The sequence below is a fragment of the Oncorhynchus mykiss genome, unplaced genomic scaffold (genome assembly GCF_013265735.2).
Source record: "Oncorhynchus mykiss isolate Arlee unplaced genomic scaffold, USDA_OmykA_1.1 un_scaffold_272, whole genome shotgun sequence".
NCBI lineage: Eukaryota > Metazoa > Chordata > Actinopteri > Salmoniformes > Salmonidae > Oncorhynchus > Oncorhynchus mykiss.
Window position 1 is genome coordinate 140,023 of NW_023493726.1, and position 21,799 is coordinate 161,821.

The 21,799-nt window shown below is 41.9% G+C and overlaps 2 protein-coding genes across 2 annotated transcripts in view; one reads left to right on the forward strand and one right to left on the reverse strand.

Annotated features, from left to right (window-relative positions):
- LOC118948947 (sodium/glucose cotransporter 5-like) overlaps positions 1–21,799 on the reverse strand; it is an 88,820-nt gene that overhangs the window by 2,017 nt on the left and 65,004 nt on the right. The window contains exons 11-14 of the mRNA XM_036973593.1: positions 14,060–14,167; positions 9,365–9,515; positions 8,646–8,814; positions 2,217–2,432 (exon numbers count right to left, since the gene is read on the reverse strand). Coding sequence (XP_036829488.1) covers positions 2,217–2,432; positions 8,646–8,814; positions 9,365–9,515; positions 14,060–14,167 — 644 coding nt within the window. The remainder of the gene's footprint in view (positions 1–2,216; positions 2,433–8,645; positions 8,815–9,364; positions 9,516–14,059; positions 14,168–21,799) is intronic.
- LOC110519166 (protein FAM83G) overlaps positions 16,804–21,799 on the forward strand; it is a 32,890-nt gene continuing 27,894 nt past the window's right edge. Inside the window, exons 1-2 of the mRNA XM_036973592.1 lie at positions 16,804–18,343; positions 19,505–19,672. Of these exons, the coding sequence (XP_036829487.1) occupies positions 17,861–18,343; positions 19,505–19,672 (651 nt within the window). The 5' untranslated portion in view covers positions 16,804–17,860. The remainder of the gene's footprint in view (positions 18,344–19,504; positions 19,673–21,799) is intronic.

Consider the following 21,799-nt stretch of genomic DNA (forward strand, 5'->3'; position numbering starts at 1 on the left):
CAACAACAACAAGTTAACACACTCATAGGTTAGTAGTATTATTAACAACAAGTTAACACACTCATAGGTTAGTAGTATTATTAACAACAAGTTAACACACTCATAGGTTAGTAGTATTATTAACAACAAGTTAACACACTCATAGGTTAGTATTATTAACAACAAGTTAACACACTCATAGGTTAGTAGTATTATTAACAACAAGTTAACACACTCATAGGTTAGTATTATTAACAACAACAAGTTAACACACTCATAGGTTAGTATTATTATTAACAACAAGTTAACACACTCATAGGTTAGTATTATTAACAACAAGTTAACACACTCATAGGTTAGTAGTATTATTAACAACAAGTTAACACACTCATAGGTTAGTAGTATTAACAACAAGTTAACACACTCATAGGTTAGTAGTATTATTAACAACAAGTTAACACACTCATAGGTTAGTATTATTAACAACAAGTTAACACACTCATAGGTTAGTAGTATTATTAACAACAAGTTAACACACTCATAGGTTAGTAGTATTATTAACAACAAGTTAACACACTCATAGGTTAGTATTATTAACAACAACAAGTTAACACACTCATAGGTTAGTATTATTATTAACAACAAGTTAACACACTCATAGGTTAGTATTATTATTAACAACAAGTTAACACACTCATAGGTTAGTATTATTATTAACAACAACAACAAGTTAACACACTCATAGGTTAGTATTATTATTAACAACAACAACAAGTTAACACACTCATAGGTTAGTATTATTATTAACAACAACAACAAGTTAACACACTCATAGGTTAGTATTATTATCAACAACAACAACAACAAGTTAACACACTCATAGGTTAGTATTATTATTAACAACAAGTTAACACACTCATAGGTTAGTATTATTATTAACAACAACAACAAGTTAACACACTCATAGGTTAGTATTATTATCAACAACAAGTTAACACACTCATAGGTTAGTATTATTAACAACAAGTTAACACACTCATAGGTTAGTAGTATTATCAACAACAACAACAAGTTAACACACTCATAGGTTAGTATTATTATTAACAACAAGTTAACACACTCATAGGTTAGTAGTATTATCAACAACAACAACAAGTTAACACACTCATAGGTCAGTATTATTAACAACAAGTTAACACACTCATAGGTTAGTATTATTAACAACAAGTTAACACACTCATAGGTTAGTATTATTAACAACAACAAGTTAACACACTCATAGGTTAGTATTATTAACAACAACAAGTTAACACACTCATAGGTTAGTATTGTTATTAACAACAAGTTAACACACTCATAGGTTAGTATTATTAACAACAAGTTATCACACTCATAGGTTAGTATTATTATTAACAACAACAACAAGTTAACACACTCATAGGTTAGTATTATTATCAACAACAACAACAAGTTAACACACTCATAGGTTAGTATTATTATCAACAACAACAACAAGTTAACACACTCATAGGTTAGTATTATTATTAACAACAACAACAAGTTAACACACTCATAGGTTAGTATTATTATCAACAACAACAACAAGTTAACACACTCATAGGTTAGTATTATTATCAACAACAACAACAAGTTAACACACTCATAGGTTAGTCTTATTATCAACAACAACAACAAGTTAACACACTCATAGGTTAGTATTATTATTAACAACAAGTTAACACACTCATAGGTTAGTCTTATTATCAACAACAACAACAAGTTAACACACTCATAGGTCAGTATTATTATCAACAACAACAACAAGTTAACACACTCATAGGTTAGTATTATTAACAACAACAACAAGTTAACACACTCATAGGTTAGTCTTATTATCAACAACAACAACAAGTTAACACACTCATAGGTCAGTATTATTATCAACAACAACAACAAGTTAACACACTCATAGGTTAGTCTTATTATCAACAACAACAACAAGTTAACACACTCATAGGTTAGTATTATTATTAACAACAACAACAAGTTAACACACTCATAGGTTAGTATTATTAACAACAAGTTAACACACTCATAGGTTAGTATTATTAACAACAAGTTAACACACTCATAGGTTAGTATTATTATTAACAACAACAACAAGTTAACACACTCATAGGTTAGTATTGTTAAGAACGAGTTGATGTGAAGACATGATAAACAAAGTGTCATCATACCTGCTCTTCAGTGGGGGGCGGAGTCAGCAGTGATATCACCATGACAACGGCAGCAGACAGGAAGCAGAGGATGATGGCAAAGTGAAGGTAGTGAACGGAGCGCAGCACTGACGGGGCGTCGTCTTGGATACCACAGCGAGGAGGCGGGAATGCAAATTCTAGAACCATCCGACACACACCGACAACCAGCCCCACCATCAGACCCCAGAATGCTCCCTACACACACACACACACACACACACACACACACACACACACACACACACACACACACACACACACACACACACACACACACACATACAATGGTGAAACACAAAGACTGTTTCACACACAGACCAATGGCTGGAAGGTTTCCATGCAGGTGGAGGAGACACTAACACTACCCCTAAATAGTACACACTAACACTACCCCTAAATAGTACACACTAACACTACCCCTAAATAGTACACACTAACACTACCCCTAAATAGTACACACTAACACTACCCCTAAATAGTACACACTAACACTACCCCTAAATAGTACACACTAACACTACCCCTAAATAGTACACACTAACACTACCCCTAAATAGTACACACTAACACTACCCCTAATAGTACACACTAACACTACCCCTAAATAGTACACACTAACACGACCCCTAAATAGTACACACTAACACTACCCCTAAATAGTACACACTAACACTACCCCTAAATAATACACTAAAACTACCCCTAAATAGTACACACTAACACTACCCCTAGATAGTACACACTAACACTACCCCTAAATAGTACACACTAACACTACCCCTAAATAGTACACACTAACACTACCCCTAATAGTACACACTAACACTACCCCTAAATAGTACACACTAACACTACCCCTAAATAGTACACACTAACACTACCCCTAAATAGGACACACTAACACTACCCCTAAATAGTACACACTAACACTACCCCTAAATAGTACACACTGACACGACCCCTAAATAGTACACACTAACACTACCCCTAAATAGTACACACTAACACTACCCCTAGATAGTACACACTAACACTACCCCTAAATAGTACACACTAATACTACCCCTAAATAGGACACACTAACTCTTCCAAGTACGCACTAAAACTAACCCTAAAAAGTACACACTAAAATTAACCCTAAATAGTACACTAACTCTACCAAGTACGCACTAAAACTAACCCTAAATACTACACACTAACTCTACCAAGTACTCACTAAAACTAACACTAAAGAGTACACACTAACTCTACCAAGTACGCACTAAAACTAACCCTAAAGAGTACACACTTAACTCTACCAAGTACGCACTAAAACTAACCCTAAAGAGTACACACTAACTCTACCAAGTACGCACTAAAACTAACCCTAAAGAGTACACACTAACTCTACCAAGTACGCACTAAAACTAACCCTAAATAGTACTCACTAACTCTACCAAGTACGCACTAAAACTACCCCTAAATAGTACACACTAACACTACCCCTAAATAGTACACACTAACACTACCCCTAAATAGTACACACTAACATTACCCCTAAATAGTACACACTAACACTACCCCTAAATAGGACACACTAACACTACCCATAGATAGTACACACTAACACTACCCCTAAATAGTACACACTAACACTACCCCTAAATAGTACACACTAACACTACCCCTAAATAGTACACACTAACACTACCCCTAGATAGTACACACTAACACTACCCCTAAATAGTACACACTAACACTACCCCTAAATAGTACACACTAACACTACCCCTAAATAGTACACACTAACACTACCCCTAGATAGTACACACTAACACTACCCCTAAATAGTACACACTAACACTACCCCTAAATAGTACACACTAACACTACCCCTAAATAGTACACACTAACACTACCCCTAATAGTACACACTAACACTACCCCTAAATAGTACACACTAACACGACCCCTAAATAGTACACACTAACACTACCCCTAAATAGTACACACTAACACTACCCCTAAATAATACACTAAAACTACCCCTAAATAGTACACACTAACACTACCCTTAGATAGTACACACTAACACTACCCCTAAATAGTACACGCTAACACGACCCCTAAATAGTACACACTAACACTACCCCTAAATAGTACACACTAACACTACCCCTAGATAGTACACACTAACACTACCCCTAAATAGTACACACTAAGTCTTCCAAGTACGCACTAAAACTAACCCTAAAAAGTACACACTAAAACTAACCCTAAATAGTACACACTAACTCTACCAAGTACGCACTAAAACTAACCCTAAATACTACACACTAACTCTACCAAGTACTCACTAAAACTAACACTAAAGAGTACACACTAACTCTACCAAGTACGCACTAAAACTAACCCTAAAGAGTACACACTAACTCTACCAAGTACGCACTAAAACTAACCCTAAAGAGTACACACTAACTCTACCAAGTACGCACTAAAACTAACCCTAAATAGTACTCACTAACTCTACCAAGTACGCACTAAAACTAACCCTAAAGAGTACACACTAAGTCTACCAAGTACGCACTAAAACTAACCCTAAATAGTACTCACTAACTCTACCAAGTACGCACTAAAACTAACCCTAAATAGTACACACTAACTCTACCAAGTACGCACTAAAACTAACCCTAAAAAGTACACACTAAACCTAACCCTAAATAGTACACACTAACACTAACCCTAAAAATTACACGCTAATACTAAATAGTACACACTAACACTAACCCTAAAAAGTACACACTAACCCTAAAAAGTACATACTAAAACTAAACCTAGGAATTACACACTAGTTACAAAGACAAACTTTTAAAAAATGTAAAATGCAGAAAATGAATTGCGTGACTGACTAAAATATAATTTTAATAATAGAACTTAAAGTCCAACTCCAGTCTCCGTTTCACTAGATGTAACACCTGATTTACTTAACAAAGGGCTCATCTGAATAGAGTGAAGCTGTCATCAAGACAAAGGAGGGATACCTTGAAGAACCACAAATATAAAATATGTACTTTGATTTGTTTAACACGTTTTTGGCTACCACATGATTCCATGTGTGTTATTTCATAGTTTTAATGTCTTCACTATTATTCTACAATGTAGAAAATAGTAAAAATAAAGAAAACCCTTGAATGAGAAGGTGTCCAAACTGTTGACTGATACTGTACATTGTTTCCTAATTAATCAGAATCATTTTAATGCTCCAACATTTGAAAAGTAACTTTGCCTGTTCCTGATAATTACAGGCATCCGCTAGGTGCCGCTATCATGCCTTCTTAAATGTAATTACAAAACATTTTCTTCAACAACAAAACGTCTAACAGAACAAGAGGGAAGACAACTGTTTATCATGTGCCAAGCTGTTTTCTTAATTAATAAGTATCCTTGAAAACCAAACCCAGAATCAAACTGAAAACACATTTGAAACCCTTAAACATGGCTCCAAGTCCTTCATTTCAAACTGTTAAGTGTCCTTGAAAACCAAACCCAGAATCAAACAGAAAACACATTTGAAACCCTTAAACATGGCTCCAAGTCCTTCATTTCAAACTGTTAAGTATCAAACAAAAATGTCAACAAAGTGGAATTTCATAGTGTTAACACCATCATGAGCCAAGAGCAAGATGAGTTACGGTTGATCAGTTCATTAATTAATATGAAAACAAAGAGCCATACAAGGTACAGTAAAAATAGTTACCCTGAGGCATCTGATCACACCAGTATATACCCCTAAATCATAAGGAGTTATCCTGAGGCATCTGATCACACCAGTATATAACCCTAAATCATAAGGAGTTATCCTGAGGCATCTGATCACACCAGTATATAACCCTAAATCATAAGGAGTTACCCTGAGGCATCTGATCACACCAGTATATAACCCTAAATCATAAGGAGTTATCCTGAGGCATCTGATCACACCAGTATATAACCCTAAATCATAAGGAGTTACCCTGAGGCATCTGATCACACCAGTATATAACCCTAAATCATAAGGAGTTATCCTGAGGCATCTGATCACACCAGTATATAACCCTAAATCATAAGGAGTTATCCTGAGGCATCTGATCACACCAGTATATAACCCTAAATCATAAGGAGTTACCCTGAGGCATCTGATCACACCAGTATATAACCCTAAATCATAAGGAGTTACCCTGAGGCATCTGATCACACCAGTATATAACCCTAAATCATAAGGAGTTACCCTGAGGCATCTGATCACACCAGTATATAACCCTAAATCATAAGGAGTTACCCTGAGGCATCTGATCACACCAGTATATAACCCTAAATCATAAGGAGTTACCCTGAGGCATCTGATCACACCAGTATATAACCCTAAATCATAAGGAGTTATCCTGAGGCATCTGATCACACCAGTATGTAACCCTAAATCTTAAGGAGTTACCCTGAGGCATCTGATCACACCAGTATATAACCCTAAATCATAAGGAGTTATCCTGAGGCATCTGATCACACCAGTATATAACCCTAAATCATAAGGAGTTATCCTGAGGCATCTGATCACACCAGTATATAACCCTAATTATATGACTAACTATAGAACCCTCTGATCACACCACTATATAACCCTAATTATATGACTAACTATAGAACCCTCTGATCACACCAGTATATAACCCTAATTATATGACTAACTATAGAACCCTCTGATCACACCAGTATATAACCCTAATTATATGACTAACTATAGAACCCTCTGATCACACCAGTATATAACCCTAATTATAAGACTAACTATACTATAGTATATAACCCTAATTATATGACTAACTATACTATAGAACCCTCTGATCACACCAGTATATAACCCTAATTATATGACTAACTATAGAACCCTCTGATCACACCAGTATATAACCCTAATTATATGACTAACTATAGAACCCTCTGATCACACCAGTATATAACCCTAATTATATGACTAACTATAGAACCCTCTGATCACACCAGTATATAACCCTAATTATATGACTAACTATAGAACCCTCTGATCACACCAGTATATAACCCTAATTATATGACTGACTATAGAACCCTCTGATCACACCAGTATATAACCCTAATTATATGACTAACTATAGAACCTTCTGATCACACCAGTATATAACCCTAATTATATGACTAACTATACTATAGAACCCTCTGATCACACCAGTATAGAACCCTAATTATATGACTAACTATAGAACCCTCTGATCACACCAGTATATAACCCTAATTATATGACTAACTATAGAACCCTCTGATCACACCAGTATATAACCCTAATTATATGACTAAATATACTATTGAACCCTCTGATCACACCAGTATATAACCCTAATTATATGACTAACTATACAACCATCTGATCACACCAGTATATAACCCTAATTATATGACTAACTATAGAACCCTCTGATCACACCAGTATATAACCCTAATTATATGACTAACTATAGAACCCTCTGATCACACCACTATATAACCCTAATTATATGACTAACTATACTATAGAACCATCTGATCACACCAGTATATAAACCTAATTATATGACTAACTATAGAACCATCTGATCACACCACTATATAACCCTAATTATATGACTAACTATACTATAGAACCCTCTGATAACACCAGTATATAACCCTAATTATATAACTAACTATAATATAGAACACTCTGATCACACCAGTATATAACCCTAATTATATGACTAACTATACTATAGAACCCTCTGATCACACCAGTATATAACCCTAATTATATGACTAACTATAGAACCTTCTGATCACACCAGTATATAACCCTAATTATATGACTAACTATACTATACAACCCTCTGATCACACCAGTATATAACCCTAATTATATGACTAACTATACTATACAACCCTCTGATCACACCAGTGAAGAACCCTAATTATATGACTAACTATAGAACCCTCTGACAACACCAGTATATAACCCTAATTATATGACTAACTATACAACCCTCTGATCACACCAGTATATAACCCTAATTATATGACTAACTATAGAACCCTCTGATCACACCACTATATAACCCTAATTATATGACTGACTATAGAACCCTCTGATCACACCAGTATATAACCCTAATTATATGACTAACTATAGAACCCTCTGATCACACCAGTATATAACCCTAATTATATGACTAACTATAGAACCCTCTGATCACATAACCCTAATTATATGACAAACTATACTCTGTTACATGTCCTATGTGGCTCAGACCACTGTGCTTGCAACACCAAGAGTCATGGGTTTGTTTCCTGCTAACCCAAAAGAAAAAAGATTCTTGACTGTCCTTCCTTTTGGACTAAAGTGTGTTTTACCTGCTCGTTGGTTCTGGTCCAGAAGATAGCCAATGAGAAGACAGCGGTAACGGGTGGAGCCAGGTAACTGGTCACTGATTGGATGTAAACGTAGAGCTGTCCGCTATTGGCCGACTGCAGGATTGGAATCCACACCACGCTTATCACCACCAGAATCACTGTTACTATCCTACACACACACACATACACACACACACACACACACACACACACACACACACACACACACACACACACACACACACACACACACACACACACACACAGTGGAGATTTAGGAACCGTATACAATGACATCATCTCTAAGAATAGAACCTATGTCTAAACAGCAGCTGTTCCTGTGTGAGTGACTGACCTGCCGACCAATAACAGCTGTTCCTGTGTGAGTGAGTGACTGACCTGCCGACCAATAGCAGCTGTTCCTGTATAAGTGACTGACCTGCTGACCAATAACAGCTTTTCCTGTGTGAGTGACTTACCTGCCGACCAATAGCAGCTGTTCCAGTGTGAGTGACTGATCTGCCGACCAATAACAGCTGTTCCTGTGTGAGTGACTGACCTACTGACCAATAGCAGTTGTTCCAGTATGAGTGACTGACCTGCCGACCAATAACAGCTTTTCCTGTGTGAGTGACTGACCTGCCGACCAATAGCAGCTGTTCCAGTGTGAGTGACTGACCTGCCGACCAATAGCAGCTGTTCCAGTGTGAGCGACTGACCTGCCGACCAATAGCAGCTCCCGTTCCGAGGCGTACGCGCGGTACTTCTTCCAGATGTCCATGGTGAAGAGCGTGGAGGAGGAGTTAAAGATGGAGGTCAACGATGACATCAGGGCTGCCATCATCACTGCTATCATCAGCCCCCGCAGACCTACACACACACACATGGAATCATCAGCCCTGCAGACCTACACACACACACATGGAATCATCAGCCCCGCAGACCTACACACACATACATGGAATCATCAGCCCTACAGACCTACACACACACACATGGAATCATCAGCCCCGCAGACCTACACACACACACATGGAATCATCAGCCCCGCAGACCTACACACACACACATGGAATCATCAGCCCCACAGACCTACACACACACACATGGAATCATCAGCCCCGCAGACCTACACACACATACATGGAATCATCAGCCCCGCAGACCTACACACACACACATGGAATCATCAGCCCCGCAGACCTACACACACACACATGGAATCATCAGCCCCGCAGACCTACACACACACACATGGAATCATCAGCCCTGCAGACCTACACACACATACATGGAATCATCAGCCCTGCAGACCTACACACACATGGAGAGCGTTGGATTCCATTGACTATTTACACCAGTATCGAAGAGGTACTACAGAAATGATGGGGTATCAGTCTTTGCCTGCAACAGGTTAGGGTTAGAGTTTAGAGGTTAGGGTTAGGGGTTAGGGTAAGGGTTAGAGGGTAGGGGTTAGTGTAAGTGTTAGAGGTAACCCTTATTGACTCGTTTTAATCCACATCCTCATTCAAGGCACAGGGCTGAGGGTTCAGTTCTAGTCAATCTGGTGTCTTTTCCAATCCAAGCCAAGCCCATGGTATTGTCTATTCCAATCCAAGCCCATGGTATTGTCTATTCCAATTCAACCCCATGGTATTGTCTATTCCAATCCAATCCAACCCCATGGTATTGTCTATTCCAAGCCAACCCCATGGTATTGTCTATTCCAATTCAACCCCATGGTATTGTCTATTCCAATCCAACCCCATGGTATTGTCTATTCCAATCCAACCCCATGGTATTGTCTATTCCAATTCAACCCCATGGTATTGTCTATTCCAATCCAATCCAACCCCATGGTATTGTCTATTCCAATCCAACCCCATGGTATTGTCTATTCCAATTCAACCCCATGGTATTGTCTATTCCAATCCAATCCAACCCCATGGTATTGTCTATTCCAATTCAACCCCATGGTATTGTCTATTCCAATCCAATCCAACCCCATGGTATTGTCTATTACAATCCAACCCCATGGTATTGTCTATTCCAATCCAACCCCATGGTATTGTCTATTCCAAGCCAACCCCATGGTATTGTCTATTCCAATTCAACCCCATGGTATTGTCTATTCCAATCCAAGCCCATGGTATTGTCTATTCCAATCCAAGCCAACCCCATGGTATTGTATATTCCAATCCAACCCCATGGTATTGTCTATTCCAATCCAACCCCATGGTATTGTCTATTCCAATCCAAGCCAACCCCATGGTATTGTCTATTCCAATCCAACCCCATGGTATTGTCTATTCCAAGCCAACCCCATGGTATTGTCTATTCCAATCCAACCCCATGGTATTGTCTATTCCAATCCAACCCCATGGTATTGTCTATTCCAAGCCAACCCCATGGTATTGTCTATTCCAATCCAACCCCATGGTATTGTCTATTCCAATCCAACCCCATGGTATTGTCTATTCCAATCCAAGCCAACCCCATGGTATTGTCTATTCCAATCCAATCCAACCCCATGGTATTGTCTATTCCAAGCCAACCCCATGGTATTGTCTATTCCAATCCAATCCAACCCCATGGTATTGTCTATTCCAATCCAACCCCATGGTATTGTCTATTCCAATCCAACCCCATGGTATTGTCTATTCCAATCCAAGCCAACCCCATGGTATTGTCTATTCCAATCCAACCCCATGGTATTGTCTATTCCAATGCAACCCCATGGTATTGTCTATTCCAATCCAAGCCAACCCCATGGTATTGTCTATTCCAATCCAATCCAACCCCATGGTATTGTCTTTTCCAATCCAATCCAACCCCATGGTATTGTCTATTCCAATCCAACCCCATGGTATTGTCTATTCCAATCCAACCCCATGGTATTGTCTATTCCAATCCAAGCCAACCCCATGGTATTGTCTATTCCAATCCAACCCCATGGTATTGTCTATTCCAATCCAAGCCAACCCCATGGTATTGTCTTTTCCAATCCAAGCCCATGGTATTGTCTATTCCAATCCAACCCCATGGTATTGTCTATTCCAATCCAAGCCAACCCCATGGTATTGTCTTTTCCAATCCAAGCCCATGGTATTGTCTATTCCAATCCAACCCCATGGTATTGTCTATTCCAATCCAACCCCATGGTATTGTCTATTCCAATCCAACCCCATGGTATTGTCTATTCCAATCCAAGCCCATGGTATTGTCTATTCCAATCCAACCCCATGGTATTGTCTATTCCAATCCAAGCCCATGGTATTGTCTATTCCAATCCAAGCCAACCCCATGGTATTGTCTATTCCAATCCAACCCCATGGTATTGTCTATTCCAATCCAATCCAACCCCATGGTATTGTCTATTCCAATCCAACCCCATGGTATTGTCTATTCCAATCCAAGCCCATGGTATTGTCTATTCCAATCCAAGCCCACCCCATGGTATTGTCTATTCCAATCCAAGCCAACCCCATGGTATTGTCTATTCCAATCCAAGCCAAGCCCACGGTATTGTCTATTCCAATCCAAGCCAACCCCATGGTATTGTCTATTCCAATCCAAGCCAACCCCATGGTATTGTCTATTCCAATCCAAGCCAACCCCATGGTATTGTCTATTCCAATCCAAGCCAGACATGACGGATACATTCTACACCACCCAGAGACATTCTACACCACCCAGAGACATGACGGATACATTCTACACCACCCAGAGACATTCTACACCACCCAGAGACATTCTACACCACCCAGACATGACGGATACATTCTACACCACCCAGAGACATTCTACACCACCCAGAGATATGACTGATACATTCTACACCACCCAGACATGACGGATACATTCTACACCACCCAGAGACATTCTACACCACCCAGACATGACGGATACATTCTACACCACCCAGAGACATTCTACACCACCCAGACATGACGGATACATTCTACACCACCCAGAGACATTCTACACCACCCAGAGACATGACTGATACATTCCACACCACCCAGAGACATTCTACACCACCCAGACATGACGGATACATTCTACACCACCCAGAGACATTCTACACCACCCAGACATGACGGATACATTCCACACCACTCAGAGACATTCTACACCACCCAGAGACATGACGGATACATTCTACACCACCCAGAGATATTCTACACCACCCAGACATGACGGATACATTCCACACCACCCAGAGACATTCTACACCACCCAGAGACATGACTGATACATTCTACACCACCCAGAGACATTCTACACCACCCAGACATGACGGATACATTCCACACCACCCAGAGACATTCTACACCACCCAGAGACATGACTGATACATTCCACACCACCCAGAGACATTCTACACCACCCAGACATGACGGATACATTCTACACCACCCAGAGACATTCTACACCACCCAGACATGACGGATACATTCTACACCACCCAGAGACATTCTACACCACCCAGACATGACGGATACATTCTACACCACCCAGAGACATTCTACACCACCCAGAGATGCGACTGATACATTCTACACCACCCAGACATGACGGATACATTCTACACCACCCAGAGACTTTCTACACCACCCAGACATGACGGATACATTCTACACCACCCAGAGACATTCTACACCACCCAGACATGACGGATACATTCTACACCACCCAGAGACATTCTACACCACCCAGACATGACGGATACATTCTACACCACCCAGAGACATTCTACACCACCCAGACATGACGGATACATTCCACACCACCCAGAGACATTATACACCACCCAGAGACATGACGGATACATTCTACACCATCTAGAGATATTCTACACCACCCAGGGACATGACGGATACATTCTACACCACCCAGAGATATTCTACACCACCCAGAGACATGACGGATACATTCTACACCACCCAGAGACATGACGGATACATTCTACACCATCCAGAGACATTCTACACCACCCAGAGACATGACGGATACATTCTACACCACCCAGAGACATGACTGATACATTCTACACCATCCAGAGACATTCTACACCACCCAGAGACATGACGGATACATTCTACACCACCCAGAGATATTCTACACCACCCAGAGACATGACGGATACATTCTACACCACCCAGAGACATGACGGATACATTCTACACCATCCAGAGACATTCTACACCACCCAGAGACATGACGGATACATTCTACACCACCCAGAGACATGACGGATACATTCTACACCATCCAGAGACATTCTACACCACCCAGAGACATGACGGATACATTCTACACCACCCAGAGACATTCTACACCACCCAGGGACATGACGGATACAATCTAAACCAGGCTTTTACACACATACACCATTACACACACTCACTCACCGCTGGGCATGAGCTCGATGACCAGTTTGGGGAAGGCGATGTTGGAGCAGCCCACCTCCGCTCCACACACCCTCACACACTCCTCTGGGTCCACACACCCCACCGAGTCTGGAACACACAGTTATTACCCTGGTTATAATGTCTATGATTATTACACACAACATTATTACCCTGGTTTTAATGTCTAGGATTATTACACACCATTATTATTACCCTGGTTATAATGTCTATGATTATTACACACCATTATTATTACCCTGGTTTTAATGCCTATGATTATTACACACCATTATTACCCTGGTTTTAATGTCTAGGATTATTACACACCATTATTATTACCCTGGTTTTAATGTCTAGGATTATTACACACCATTATTATTACCCTGGTTATAATGTCTATGATTATTACACAACATTATTATTACCCTGGTTATAATGTCTATGATTATTACACACAGCATTATTACCCTGGTTATAATGTCTATGATTATTACACACCATTATTATTACCCTGGTTATAATGTCTATGATTATTACACACCATTATTACCCTGGTTATAATGTCTATGATTATTACACACCATTATTACCCTGGTTTTAATGCCTAGGATTATTATACACCATTATTATTACCCTGGTTTTAATGTCTATGATTATTATACACCATTATTATTACCCTGGTTTTAATGCCTATGATTATTACACACCATTATTATTACCCTGGTTATAATGTCTATGATTATTACACACAGCATTATTACCCTGGTTATAATGTCTATGATTATTACACACACCATTATTACCCTGGTTATAATGTCTATGATTATTACACACAACATTATTACCCTGGTTTTAATGCCTATGATTATTACACACCATTATTATTACCCTGGTTATAATGTCTATGATTATTACACACAGCATTATTACCCTGGTTATAATGTCTATGATTATTACACACACCATTATTACCCTGGTTATAATGTCTATGATTATTACACACAACATTATTACCCTGGTTTTAATGCCTATGATTATTACACACCATTATTATTACCCTGGTTATAATGTCTATGATTATTACACACCATTATTACCTTGGTTATAATGTCTATGATTATTACACACCATTATTATTACCCTGGTTATAATGTCTATGATTATTACACACCATTATTACCCTGGTTATAATGTCTATGATTATTACACACCATTATTATTACACCAGCAGTATGATCTCAGAACAGCTCCCCTCCTAAAGGACACCAGCAGTATGATCTCAGAACAGCTCCCATCCTAAAGGACACCAGCAGTATGATCTCAGAACAGCTCCCATCCTAAAGGACACCAGCAGTATGGTCTCAGAACAGCTCCCCTCCTAAAGGACACCAGCAGTATGATCTCAGAACAGCTCCCCTCCTAAAGGACACCAGCAGTATGGTCTCAGAACAGCTCCCCTCCTAAAGGACACCAGCAGTATGGTCTCAGAACAGCTCCCCTCCTAAAGGACACCAGCAGTATGATCTCTATCATTGAATGTCTTGATCCTCTCCCTGAGAATACCTTGTTAGTTACTTTTGATGTTGAGTCATTATACATTTTCTTCTGCAACGTGACCCTTGTGAACTACCTTCCAGTCCCTGCATTATAACATTGGCTGAAATAGTACTCACACACAACTATTTCATGTTTCTACATGATTTCTTTATTCAGATGAAGGGTACTGCTCTGGGATCCCCCGTGGCTCCTAACTATGCTAATTTGTATGTGGTTTACATGGAAAAAGAGTCTATTTTCAAACCTCTCAAAAATGTTTTCTTGCCTCACATCATTATTTGGAAACGGTATATTGATGATATTTTTGTGATGCCAAACAGCTCCAGGCGTTCCATGCTTTTCTTAACTCCTGTTCTGAACATTTGAGATTTACTAGGCAATCTGACACATGTCAAATCAGTTTCCTTGATCTTCTGATCTTGTGTGAAGATAATGTTCTATACACTGATCTTTACAGGAAACCTACTGATCGTAACAGTTTGTTGAGGGCTGATAGTTGTCACCCGCTTCCCCTGAAAAACAGTTTGCCCTACAGCCAATTCTGTCGAATCAGATTTCGACAGAAATATGGCTGAGACGCAAAGAAAGTTCAAGGAGAGGGGCTACAAAAATGATCAGATTAATATTGCCATTGAGAAAATTCAAAACAAAACGAGACATGACCTTGTTCAAGTCTCGCAAAAAGACTCATTCTTGTATTCTAACTACTCGCTATTCAAAGTGCTCTGAACAAATTAAGGGAATTGTTCACAAACATTGGCACATCCTATAATCCGATGATCTCGGTAATGTGTTTTCGGACCTTCCCTTGGTCGTATTCTCGCGGGGCAGAAATCTCAGAGATCAATTGGTACACTCTAATTTACCACCCCAAGATATTCCTGAACAACGTGTAACGGTGGGTGAGTGAGTCAAAAAGCAGAGAGCAAAGTAAACGGGAAAAAACGCTTTAACGTCCTTAACAAAGTACCAGGTCCAAACATGGGTGAATGCCCTAAAACACAGGTGCAAAACACACCATTATTATTACCCTGGTTTTAATGTATATGATTATTATACACAATTATAACCCTCGTTCCATTGGAAATGAATGTACTTCTGGTGAACCAAAATGTAAAACACTGTCGGTGTGATCGAGGCGTAACCGGCTACAAAAAAAGTCAATTCTGACTAAAGCTGGATACCTTCTAGCCACGACACATGAGGCGGGGTTATAGTGTTTCTAGGTTCTCTCTGTATTATTTACTGACCCACTAACCGGACACTCCGCCCTCGAGTCCCCGGTGAGGACAGCTTCCGTTACAGAGTTCACAGCTCGAGTTACCAACAGACACACTAGATCTCTCCGCGATACAGGATAATTAGCGGTTATTAACTATCGTTATTATTAACCGTTCGTTTTGTATTTGGGACTTTGTCTATAAAAGGACAAGACACTTTTGGAAGAAACTCCGCAGAGTTTTGTCTCAAAGCTGCTTCAACTGTCAACAGTTTTCTGGAGGAACTAAACGGGATCTAGGAAGTGCCTCGCTTCCAGTACAATAGAACCGAGAGAAAAGTTTTGAACCGCAGGCAGACGAGACTTTTTTTGAAAAGAGTCTCGTCATCAGAATAGTTGAACAAGTCACCCACGTCCGTCTGGATTAAAACTGCTGCTGTTTGAAAAGATCCTCTGACTCACACGAACACACATCCCCGCTGCTCGACCGGAACGGGGCTGGAGCGGTCATGTGTGACGGGCGTGGCGGGGTGGGGAAGTTTGTCCCGGTTTACCTGTGTCTGCGTGTTTGTTCATGAGATGTGGTTTGAGGCTGGGAGATGAACCCGTGATAATCTCACAGAGACATTTCACATTCAGCCTGTAACTATTTACTTCTGCTCAATTCTATTGCGTTTTACAACACGAGGAGACGCACTGACTCAATTTGGACGACCGGTAGTTTATATGGTGCTGCTGATTAACTAGTCGGTCTCGGTTTCTGTCGGCTTTGAGGAGAAAAGTCGCCGTTTTATTTATTTTAAACCTTATTCGTGTTTTATGGGACAAATCGTGGGAAGCTGGTGTACACGGATACGAATACAACATGAGCTGAGACAGTTGAACTCTTGTCGGAAAGGTTTGGTAAATCTCCCGGTTCAACCGTGGGATTGTATATTTAATGTTCTTCAGTAACACTCGGTCGGTCGGGTTATATCATTGATCCGTCAGTGATTATCAGTTAGGTATTGATAAAGCCTAGCGCCATGGCTCTGTCTCAGGTGCAGTGTCTCGATGAGCATCACATCAACTGGCGCGTGACCGAGTCCAAACCCGAGTTCTTCTACAGCGAGGACCAGCGGCTCGCGCTCGAGGCTCTGCTGACCGGGGGGCGAGAGGCCTTTAGCAGCTACCTCAGTGAACATGACCTCCGACACTTCCTGTCTGAACCGGAGCTCCTGCGGCTGGCGCGCACCGTGGAGGCCTACCGGCCTGGAAGCGAGCACCTCAAGGCCGAGGCGGGAGCGGGCAGCGCGTCCCCGAAGGAGTATGACGGGGGCAATGGGCCACTGTCATTACAGTACTGGCCCGACCGCTCTGAAGGTTCTATACCCGACCTGGACCTGGGCTGGCCCGACGCCGTGTCATACCGAGGAGTGACACGTGTCAACGTGCACACGCAGCCCCCAGCTGATGGACAAACACACATCAAGGAGGTTGTCCGGAAGACTATATCACAGGCTCAGAAGGTAGACTACACACAGTACAGACTATATCACAGGCTCAGAAGGTAGACTACACACAGTACAGACTATATCACAGGCTCAGAAGGTAGACTACACACAGTACAGACTATAGACTATTTCACAGGTTCAGAAGGTAGACTACACACAGTACAGACTATATCACAGGCTCAGAAGGTAGACTACACACAGTATAGACTATATCACAGGCTCAGAAGGTATACTACACACAGTACAGACTATATCACAGGCTCAGAAGGTAGACTACACACAGTACAGACTATATCACAGGCTCAGAAGGTAGACTACACACAGTACAGACTATAGACTATATCACAGGCTCAGAAGGTATACTACACACAGTACAGACTATATCACAGGCTCAGAAGGTAGACTACACACAGTACAGACTATATCACAGGCTCAGAAGGTAGACTACACACAGTACAGACTATATCACAGGCTCAGAAGGTAGACTACACACAGTACAGACTATATCACAGGCTCAGAAGGTAGACTACACACAGTACAGACTATATCACAGGCTCAGAAGGTAGACTACACACAGTACAGACAATATCACAGGCTCAGAAGGTAGACTACACACAGTACAGACTATATCACAGGCTCAGAAGGTAGACTACACACAGTACAGACTATATCACAGGCTCAGAAGGTAGACTACACATAGTACAGACTATATCACAGGCTCAGAAGGTAGACTACACACAGTACAGACTATAGACTATTTCACAGGCTCAGAAGGTAGACTACACACAGTACAGACTATATCACAGGCTCAGAAGGTAGACTACACACAGTACAGACTATATCACAGGCTCAGAAGGTAGACTACACATAGTACAGACTATATCACAGGCTCAGAAGGTAGACTACACACAGTACAGACTACAGACTATTTCACAGTCTCAGAAGGTATGTGGTCAGTGATGTTGACATGAGGACCTGTTAGATGGGTCAGGGTTAAAACCACTGTGTGTCTGTTCTCCAGGTTATAGCAGTAGTGATGTTGACATGAGGACCTGTTAGATGGGTCAGGGTTATAACCACTGTGTGTCTGTTCTCCAGGTTATAGCAGTAGTGATGTTGACATGAGGACCTGTTAGATGGGTCAGGGTTAAAACCACTGTGTGTCTGTTCTCCCAGGTTATAGCAGTAGTAATGGATCAGTTCAGTGATGTTGACATCTATAAGGACCTGTTAGATGCGGCCTATAAGAGAAGAGTTCCTGTCTACATCGTCATCGACACATCTGCTGTCTCCTGCTTCCTGGACATGTGTTGTAGAGCCAATATGCACCAGGGACACCTCAAGGTAACACACACACACACACACACACACACACACACACACACACACACACACACACACACACACCAGACCTGGGTTTCAGATACTTGTAAAATAATTGCAATACTTTATCTGTACGTGTTTGAGCTTGCCTGGCTTAAAGGTAGACTTTGTGAAATGATGTTGAGCAGCACCGGAGATATTAAGATGAGCGAGATGCAACACTGCGCTCTCACACGGTCACACACATTATTTGCTTCTCTCTCTCCCCCCTTCTCTCTCTCTCCACTGTTCTCTTCTCTCTCCCTCCCCCTTCTCTCTCCCTCCCCCTTCTCTCTCCCTCCCCCTTCTCTCTCTCCGCTGTTCTCTTCTCTCTCCCTCCCCCTTCTCTCTCTCTCCACTGTTCTCTTCTCTCTCCCTCCCCCTTCTCTCTCTCCGCTGTTCTCTTCTCTCTCCCTCCCCCTTCTCTCTCTCCGCTGTTCTCTTCTCTCTCCCTCCCCCTTCTCTCTCTCCGCTGTTCTCTTCTCTCTCCCTCCCCCTTCTCTCTCCCTCCCCCTTCTCTCTCTCTCCGCTGTTCTCTTCTCCCTCCCCCCTTCTCTCTCTGCTGTTCTCTTCTCCCTCCCCCCTTCTCTCTCCGCTGTTCTCTTCTCCCTCCCCCCTTCTCTCTCTGCTGTTCTCTTCTCCCTCCCCCTTCTCTCTCTCTCCACTGTTCTCTTCTCTCTCCCTCCCCCTTCTCTCTCCCTCCCCCTTCTCTCTCTCCGCTGTTCTCTTCTCTCTCCCTCCCCCTTCTCTCTCTCCGCTGTTCTCTTCTCTCTCCCTCCCCCTTCTCTCTCCCTCCCCCTTCTCTCTCTCTCCGCTGTTCTCTTCTCCCTCCCCCTTCTCTCTCCCTCCCCCTTCTCTCTCCCTCCCCCTTCTCTCTCTCTCCACTGTTCTCTTCTCTCTCCCTCCCCCTTCTCTCTCTCCGCTGTTCTCTTCTCTCTCCCTCCCCCTTCTCTCTCCCTCCCCCTTCTCTCTCTCTCCGCTGTTCTCTTCTCCCTCCCCCCTTCTCTCTCTGCTGTTCTCTTCTCCCTCCCCCCTTCTCTCTCCGCTGTTCTCTTCTCCCTCCCCCCTTCTCTCTCTGCTGTTCTCTTCTCCCTCCCCCTTCTCTCTCTCTCCACTGTTCTCTTCTCTCTCCCTCCCCCTTCTCTCTCCCTCCCCCTTCTCTCTCTCCGCTGTTCTCTTCTCTCTCCCTCCCCCTTCTCTCTCTCCGCTGTTCTCTTCTCTCTCCCTCCCCCTTCTCTCTCCCTCCCCCTTCTCTCTCCCTCCCCCTTCTCTCTCCCTCCCCCTTCTCTCTCTCTCCACTGTTCTCTTCTCTCTCCCTCCCCCTTCTCTCTCTCCGCTGTTCTCTTCTCTCTCCCTCCCCCTTCTCTTCTCCCTCCCCCTTATCTCTCTGCTGTTCTCTTCTCCCTCCCCCCTTCTCTCTCCGCTGTTCTCTTCTCCCTCCCCCTTCTCTCTCTGCTGTTCTCTTCTCCCTCCCCCTTCTCTTTCTCTCCACTGTTCTCTTCTCTCTCCCTCCCCCTTCTCTCTCCCTCCCCCTTCTCTCTCTCCGCTGTTCTCTTCTCTCTCCCTCCCCCTTCTCTCTCTCCGCTGTTCTCTTCTCTCTCCCTCCCCCTTCTCTCTCCCTCCCCCTTCTCTCTCTCTCCGCTGTTCTCTTCTCCCTCCCCCTTCTCTCTCCCTCCCCCTTCTCTCTCTCTCCACTGTTCTCTTCTCTCTCCCTCCCCCTTCTCTCTCTCCGCTGTTCTCTTCTCTCTCCCTCCCCCTTCTCTCTCTCCGCTGTTCTCTTCTCTCTCCCTCCCCCTTCTCTCTCTCCGCTGTTCTCTTCTCTCCCCCTCCCCATTTTCTCCCACCCCCACGCCTACCCCTCCATCTCTAGTTTTACTGCACTGGGGACATTTTCCTTTGGTACAGAAATATTACCCACAAGGCATTGCTCCGCCCAATGCCACACCCTTATTAAAGAGACTAACTCCACACACACACACACACACACACACACACACACACACACACACACACCCACACCAGACCTGGGTTTCAGATACTTGTAAAATAATTGCAATACTTTATCTGTACGTGTTTGAGCTTGCCTGGCTTAAAGGTAGACTTTGTGAA